This window comes from Alligator sinensis, unplaced genomic scaffold (assembly GCF_000455745.1).
Source record: "Alligator sinensis unplaced genomic scaffold, ASM45574v1 scaffold85_1, whole genome shotgun sequence".
Lineage (NCBI taxonomy): Eukaryota > Metazoa > Chordata > Crocodylia > Alligatoridae > Alligator > Alligator sinensis.
In genome coordinates, this window is record NW_005841891.1 from 2289804 (window position 1) to 2298338 (window position 8535).

Here is an 8535-nt window from a genome sequence, read left to right on the forward strand (position 1 = left end):
CCTGCGTTGGATAGTGAAATCCAGCAGGTGATGATCGCTATTGCCCAGGTGGTCAAGGACCTGCAGTGCCCTCACCAGGTCATCCCCAGTGACCAGGACCAGGTTCAGCAAGGTGTTACCCCTAGTGGGGCTGTGCACTTCCTGGATAAGGTGAAGGTCCTGTAATACAGCCAGGAACCTACGCGAGCAGTCAGACCTGGCTGTCTGCACCTCCCAGCAAATGTCTGGGTAGTTTAGGTCACCCATGACAGTAACATCCCTTGACCTAACTGCCTCCATAAGCTGACTGGAGAAGTCCTGGTCTAGCTCCTCCCCCTGGTTTGGTGGTCTGTAGTAGACACCCACCGTAAGGTCTCTTTCGCCACGCCCCCTTGTAGTTTGACCCATAGTGTCTCCGCATGACCCTCCTCTAACCCAAAGCTAATCCTTGATGATGTGAGGTGCTCTTTGACATAGAGCGCAACCCCCCTGCCTTTCCTCTCTGTCCAGGTTTCTGTGAGCCCTACTAAGTCTGGGTTCTTACTTGCAATCAGGAGGCATAGTTCCTCCTGCTTACACCCCATACTACGACCATTAGTGTAGAGGCACCTGAGGCCTCCTGAGGGTGCTCGTGCCTTCCTCCCACTCCCAGGACAGTTGTGGCCCTCTGCTCCTCGGACATTGATACTTACCTGTGCTTCCCTTCCTCTTGTCCCCCTGCATGGTGGTGAAGCATCCTCTCCGCTTGAAGCAGCCCTTTCCCCTGGCGAAGCTAGTTTAAAGCCCGCCGTACGAGATCAGCCAACCTAGAGGAAAAGATACGTCTGCCATTAGGGGAGAGGTGAAGCCCATCCCACCCCAGCCTTGGGTGTGCCTTGATAGCTTTTATCTTCAGAATTGCAAAGCCTATTTCAAACCTGGCTGTATGCTCTTTTGGTTCCAATATCAAGGGAAACATTGTATTAATAATAAATATATTATGTACCAAGTTAGTGTTAAATCTTGTGAATAGTTCCTGTCACAGATGCATTGAACTGCAGCTAGATGTAGAAATAGGTGGGTCTTCACAGAAGCTGCCAGCAGTATAAAACAATGTTGTAGATCAGCAGGCAGCTTCTTTCTGTGCAGAAAGGGTCTGGATGTAAGGACTGGGGTCATGAATGGTTTAGCCTAGTAGTAAGGAACCAAACCACAGGCCAAGGCAGGGGTCAGGAATCCAAGACCAAGTTATTAGATCCAAAGGAAAATCCAGGAGCAGAGTCCAAGTCACAGGCTGGGAGGAGGTCCAGGAATCAGAAGCCAATGCTGAAGTTGGGATGAGCTGGAAGTCGGAGCCAAAGTTAGAGTACATCAGGAAGTCAGAGCCAAAGTTAGGGTGAACCAGGAGTCAGAGGCTAAATTACTAGATCCAAGGGGAATATCCAAAAAGCCAAGGTCCAGAGGCAGAGAAGAGCCAAACAGGGCGAAAAGTCAAAGAATCGGGATTGTCAGGTTTCAGCAAGCCTTACCAGAGCAGATCTTCAGCAGAGCTGTTGGCTGTAGCCTGTGGCCTGCTGTCACGGGTGGAAGTAAACGGGATGCTGGTCTCCCGGCTGGTCAGGAGGTCCGAAGGTCACCAGCTGGATCACTAACTGGGGTAGGGCTGCCAGACTAACCAGGCAACTAGCCCAGCAAGGGGAGGGCTGGGTTGGGCTGTCTGTCAAGGCCTCTGACACAGGATTGCAGCTCCTCTTAAGCATTCATCAGTTTAGAAAACCTCAAGGAGCCGGTGCTTATCAACTTTTGTTTTAAGAGAGAGCGAAAAGTGGCTTCAGACATTTTCTTTGTCCAAGCTCTTAGTGAAGTTTGGCAGATCGAATATAGATTCAGCACTTGTGATTTGGAAGAAAAACAAGACTTCCGAGATGTCTGAAAAGTAAAAAGTGTATTAATTATTGATAACAACTTCAAATGCAAAAATACCACTTTGGTAACCTCATGGTGACAAGCATCCGATAGTAAGTTGAGGATAGTTAATTTTGTGTAGCCTACCTAATGCAGCCTGCAAAGCAAGTTGCTGCGTAATTTAGTGGATGAAGCATGAGTTTGTAATCCTGATTGCCCCTGATTTGCTGTGTGTGTGTGTGTGAGGCCAGTTGGTTTTTAGTTGTTCCCTTTCTTTACCCTCCCCACTCCTTATACATGGTGACAACATTTGCCCACCCTGTAACTATTGAAGGGATTAAGATCATTAAAAAGTGAGCATTTTGGGCAGGCAGTGAATGAGAACTCATTTAAGCTCTTCATTGAAGCTACCATAACATTTTTAGTCTTTAGTGTTGTTTCAAAACGCATCAGTGTTTGAAAATGCATCCTTGTACACAAATCTTGTAAACTGACAGTAACATTTATTCTCTCCTAGTGTCCAAGATGTATGCAGTGTGACACAAAATTTGACTTTATAACCAGAAAGGTAAGACAAAGCTGCAGAAAAATAAAAAAAACCCTTGGCTATGTTCAATTTATGAAACATTTTTGTGACCAGCACTATTCTAAAATGGGTTAAATGCTTTCGAAAGGAGACCACCAAATACCTTACTCCCAAACTTGACGTATCTTAAAGTAGTTTTCCCCTCCCCCAAGGAACAGGCCCTTCAGTTTTAACTCCTTTCTCTCACTGTCTTTTTGTTCACATTTTTCCCCTGCCTAGTAGTGTGGTTCTGGCCCACGAGTAGGGTTCCTAAGCTCCACAGCCATATAAAAATACTGTTCTCAGGACTAAGATACTTTATGCTTCCCCTGGTTCTTAGGCAGCATGCAAGTAATGCTGTTGCCAAAATATGCTGCCAATATGCTGAAGGCAGGGCAAGTTTGCACCTTATATAGACTAACTAGATCAGTGGTGTATAACAAACTTTCATAAGCAGAGCTTACTTCATCAGGTGCTGCCACTGATGCTGCCATCATGACACCATGGTGTTATTTTACCATGCTCCAAACTGGGTAAAATTGGTTATCCGAGCGAAAGAAGATAATGTTTGGGAGAGCCTAAAAATAACCTAAGTCCTAGGTAAAATGTGCAATATTTTGGTTTTAGAAAAAGGCGAAATCCTTCTTTTTCTAAAAGTGAACAAAAATCTTGCTCTGGATGGGTAAGGGTAGTTTGTTTGTTTTTTAATGTAAATTTGTAGTTCACTTTTTATGTTGTCTTTCATTGAACAAACTTTCACTTTGTAGTAAGCCCCCTAGACTGCGCTCATTTTTACTCCAAGCCATTGTCAGAGGAGTGAAAGCATATTGCTTGGAATCTGGTGTCTGTCCTTCAAGGAGAGGTTGCCTCGTTCCAGATCAGTGATTCCTGATCTCTTCTGTGGCGACCCACTTATGCTATGTACAGACATTCATTTCTACCAGAACAAATTTCTTCTGGTAGAAAAATAGCTCAGGGGCCAAAATGTACAGACGTTTCTCCAGTCCCAGGGCTGGAGAGCTTCACAAGTAAACTGTCCACAAGAGGGATGCTCCTGGGGCCACCCCTGCCCTTAGGAGAACCCATTACTTGACAACCTGTCTTCTCCCCTGCCTGGGAAGGGGGCAGGCTGTTAGGTGGCATTTGGCACTTGCTGAAAAGCAGCAGCTGCCACAGAGAGTTGGGAAGGGTTCCTGCCCTGGGAGGATGTTCCTGTTCCCCCATTCTGGCAATTGTGAGGGGTGTGGGGGGCATTGGGTGGTATGGGTGGCAAAGAAGAACCAGAGGGGCTGGGAGCCTGGGAGCTAGGTTGTGGAAAGTCTCCATATATCCAGCTCCCAGCCACTCTAGCTTTCCCTTGCTTCCCCGCCCCAGCCCCTGCCACTTAGTGCAGCAAGTTATCTAAGCCAGTGGTTGTCAACCTTTTGCGTCCCACCTATGTACGGTCAAAAAATCCTGGTCCCACCGGTTGATGAGTGGGGGGTGGGGATCCCCCAGCGGGCGATCGAAGCGTGCAGAATCGAAACCGGAAGTCCTGCCGTGGTACTTCCAGTTCCGCTGCCGCAACCCAAGTCCCACCTAGAGGGACATGACCCACTGGTTGAGAAATCCTGATCTGTTGGCACCCTACCACTCAGCCAGATGTTGGGGACAGCAACTGGGAGCTAGCAGGAGCTGGCAAAGCCCCCTGCTTCTTCCTGAAACGGGGCTACCTGGTTTGGGGAAGAAGCAGTGAGTGCTGGCTGCTGCTCCTCTCACCTCCTAGCTTATAGGAGTGGGGGAATAGCTACCCCCAAACACTTGGCAAAACTGGGGTTAACCCTGGTCTCTTTCCTCAGCTCTACCGCTAGCCCCCAGGGGGGAGTTAAGCTGGGGAAAAGTAGAATTGTAGAGAAGTCGGGCTGGAAGGGACCTCCAGAGGTCATCTAGTCCGTCCCTCTATCTGAGTCAGGATCATCCCTATCCAAACCAACCCATACAAATCCATAATTTAAACTCTGCATAAGACTACCATCAACCCTGACATAATACAGAGCTAATGCTCTAGCCTAGGTAAAGCAGAGGAACCAGAGCAGCCAGCATCCTGCTCCTATGAAATGTTACCAGTATATACTCAAGAGATCCCAGGTAGAAGGTCATGCCCCTTGCTACACAGGAAGGCAGAAACCCCGATAGTCCATACCAATTTGACCACTGGGTAAAATTCCTTTCTGACCTTAAATGTGGTGATTGGTCTGACCCTGAGCAGAGGGGAAGACCCTCTAGCCAGGAACCTCTGGCTAGTTGAATTAGTTGAAGTTCGTCTTAAGTTTGTATCTCCCACTGCCGTGGCAGGGAAAGCAGCAGTGGGAGGCAAAGGGCCAGACCCCACCCTTTGCTCTCCTGCCTTCCCTACTTACCCCCCTGCCACATCCCCGTCGTCTGTCCCTTTGTGCTTCTGCTTGTCCCCTGCCCCCTCTCCTGTTGCCCCCCCCTCCCCCATACCTTTTCCCTCTCCCCTGCACCCTGTCTCCTGTTCATCTCTGCAGCTTGCCCCTTCCTGAAGCCACAGCTGAGCTGTCACCTGCCCTGTGCTGGAATGGCTTGTTTGGTCGAGCTGGAGGAGACTGCAGAGTGGAAGGGAACCATCTCTTTCCCCATGCCCAGCCGTTCCTCTGGAGCAGTCAGCAGCGGTGTGCCCTGGCCTAGTCCCAGCCCAGCTGAGCCAGGGAGAAATGGCAGCAGCTTCTGGCAGGGCTGGGGGGACCAGAAGGAGCAGAAAGTAACAGGAGAGGGGGCAAGCTGGATGGGGAGAGCAGGGGTTCAGGATGGCAGGCTGCAAGGGAGGGCAGGGCTGGGGCAGGGGTTGGGGGGGCAGGTGCAGGCATGGGGGGCAGGGGCAAGCTTCAAAGTTTCCTCCCTCCTCCAGCCCAGGGCCCCAGTTGCATACCATCTTCTCCTGCTCAGGGGCCCAGAAGTAGAGGTGCACGGATACATTAGTCCATATTGTATAGGCACCGATAAAAGGAAAATTGGCAGTCGGCTTTTTTTGGCTGATGTGGCCAGTAATGTTGCCAATAAATGCCATGTGCATGCACACAGGAGTGCAGTTCAGCAGCGTGGCGAACAGCGTCCAGCTGATAACTCTGTGGTGGGGGTGTGGGGGCAGATCGAGGCCCCTGTGGTAAAGAAGGGGCTGGGGCTGGGGCAGACACTGCCCAGCCAGGGTGGGGTGTGGGACAGAGCCATGGGCAGCTTCTCCAGGGGGTGTGGAGGGGGCAGCTCCTGCCGCTACGCACACCCCTGGGGATGGACAATAATCGGCCCTCAGAATCAGCTCCAACATTCTTTATTGGTGCACCTCTACCCAGAAACGAGCCCTTCCAGCCAGGGCAGGCAATGGCTCAGGTCTCGCTTCAACCCCAAGTGTAGGGCCAAAACTGGAGCTGAGCTGCCACCTGCCCTGGGTCAGTGCTCAAATCCAGGAACAGACCCCCTCCTGCTGATTGAAGGAAAAAAACCTTGTCTTGGATTTGAGTAAATAGAGTATGGATGGCTGAAAATGTTTGGGAGGCCCAAGAGCATTTCCTTGGGGTTCACTGTGGTAACTAAGAGAGGGTGGTCATGGGGGAACTGGACACTTTGGAGTTGGTGAGTTTGGATATGAGTTTTACTTCCTCACATACATAAATTCAAGCTACTGTTTGTTCACACTTGGGACGTGTAAGCTGGCCAGTTGTCTGGTTGAACGGTCTGGTTGAGCACATGTTGATTATGAAATACCGTTAGTTCAGCTGGCCAAAAAAGGCTGGATGTAGGCGGCAAGGGCAGGAGGGAGTGTCCATCTCCAGCCCTGCAGGAGTCGGATATCTACATCCATCAAGCTCCCCCCTTACACTCCCCTGTAGTACAGCTGACCTTACATTTAGGCACTGCTCCTCTTCCAAGTTCCAGTGTCCCCCATCCCCTCCTTGTGCCTATCTATTTGTGTCTTCCATATTAACGTGGGCTTTAAGGCCCACCCAGCTAACTAATAGCCCCTTTGGAGCCAAAGGGTGAAAGATGCAACTAATTTCTTGAGATGACAAAAGCAAAAACAGGATAGGAGTGATGGTGGGGGGAGGGGGTCAAAGCGTCAAAACGTGAACATAAATTCTCTGGAGGAAGACATTGAGCAGAGCCCTCTGGGACGCACCCACTACTCCTCAAAGGCATCCAAGGAGCTGGTGGACACTGCCCACTGGTGCTCTGCCCAGAAACGTGCTTGGACGGGCTGCAGCAGTTACCACTGTGCTGTCAAAGGGGTGTCCCTTTGCAACTGCATTTGCTGAGCCTCCTCCTGGTCATGTGCTGCAACTACAGGTAGCTCTGTCCTGCAGCAGAGGAAGCTCCTAAAGGGGTGCCCAGCACCAGTGCTGTGCGTTCAGCATGCTTGTTGCAGGGAAGGAGCAGATTGCCTGAATGCATCTTGATTGTTTGGAATCAGTCACAGTTAGAAACACCATTGAATAGCTACAGGCTTGACTGGGATTCAAGAGATGATTCATAATCTAGAGCACGAGTGTCAGACGTATGGCCCATGAAATCCTACAACCCAGCCCCTGGTACTGTCTCAGTGACCGAAGTGCTGTGCTGTGCTGGGCTGGCCCTGTGCTGCCCACAGCACTCGCTGGGGCTGGGTTCTGGGCTGTGCTGCGGGAGAGCAGCTGACAAGGGCAGGGCTGGGCCAAGCTGCCTGCTGGGCTGGGAAAAAAGGAACTGCATAGACCTCCTAGTTTGCACCAGTTAAAGGAGATGCACCCACACACACACCCGTGTACGCTGCTGAGCTAGGTGCATGCGCACACTGCTGAGCCAGGCACCCAGAGAATCAAAAACCAATCATTGCTGGAACAAGATGGTGACTGAAAAATGCCCACAGCACTCATTGAGGCCAGGTCCCAGGCTGCTACGTTTGTAGTATTCACTGTGGCTGGTGTCCCAGACCGGCTAGGACAGGTGATGCATGAGGGCAGGAGGTCCGTGGGCCTGATCTGACTTTAATCCAGCCCATGGGGTAAAATTAATTTGACATCCCTGATCTTGATATTTTCATTCCAGCAACTGAGACACTGATACAGTATGGAGAGTCTGAGAAGGCCAAAGTGGCTTGCATTGAATTTTGTCTTTACCAACAAATAGCATAGAAAAACTGCAAGCTAAGACTGACTGCTGTTCAGAATATGTGATGCTTGTAGCTAGAATGCAGAAACATCGCCTGGGTGGTAGGGATACAGCTACTGTCAAAGATTTTAGCAGTCAAAAAACAAGGAAGTGAAAACTGGTCTGGATCAACATTTTTCTTCTTTGCATTCTTCATCCACTTTTGCCTTGGCAGTATTATTACACAACAGTATTTTCAGGACTATATGAGTGGCAGTGGAAATAAAGCTAATTTCATTTCTTCATCTTCTAATAAAATGTTTGCCACACTATGTACTTGGGTATCAAAAATTCCTAATCCTGGAAGGTCTCCAAATGTTCATCTAATTAGTGTGAAGAAGTTTTTGGAGCAGATTTCCCATGGCCATAAAAATGAATCTGACATTTTCTTGCTAGAGGTATTTATATCATTAACCCACCATCTCATATACGTGAAAAGCCTGATTTTAGAATTTTGTCATAAATATCTTTCAATTTGGGAAGGTCCAAGTACAAAACAGCATTACAGGAAGTCTCTTGAATGCTGAAGCAGGAGATGTGAAAAAGAGCTGGTACATTTCTGGTATCTAATAGATGGAGCAATATTTAAAATGAAGGTATCATCAACTTCCCAGTAACGCTTTAAAACCGTTAGTCTTATTCCAGTGAAAAAATGAGCATCAGACATAGCTTAGTACAAAGCTGACCAGTTTTAAAATATAACTGATGATTTTGATCCGCAGAAATGTATTTCATTTGTGGCTGATTATGACAATACAACTAGTATGACAGCTGTTCATATTTGTTAATACATATCTAATCTATGCCTTCTGTGCTGTGGATGTGATTGCTACCCATATAATGCAGCTCTTCACAGGTGATGTTGAAGATCTGACTGCTTTCTTGTGTCAAGTGAAAAGTAACAATAACTCCTTCTCCCCCCCCCC

General features: G+C 48.8%; 1 protein-coding gene across 5 annotated transcripts in view; it reads left to right on the forward strand.

The window, feature by feature from the left end:
• The window catches only part of ZFYVE21 (zinc finger FYVE-type containing 21), a 30799-nt gene that overhangs the window by 8440 nt on the left and 13824 nt on the right, over window positions 1–8535 (forward strand). For all 5 annotated transcript variants that reach the window (XM_025197209.1, XM_006018043.3, XM_006018045.3 and 2 more), the window contains exon 2: window positions 2381–2431. In XM_025197209.1, the coding sequence (XP_025052994.1) occupies window positions 2381–2431 (51 nt within the window). The remainder of the gene's footprint in view (window positions 1–2380; window positions 2432–8535) is intronic.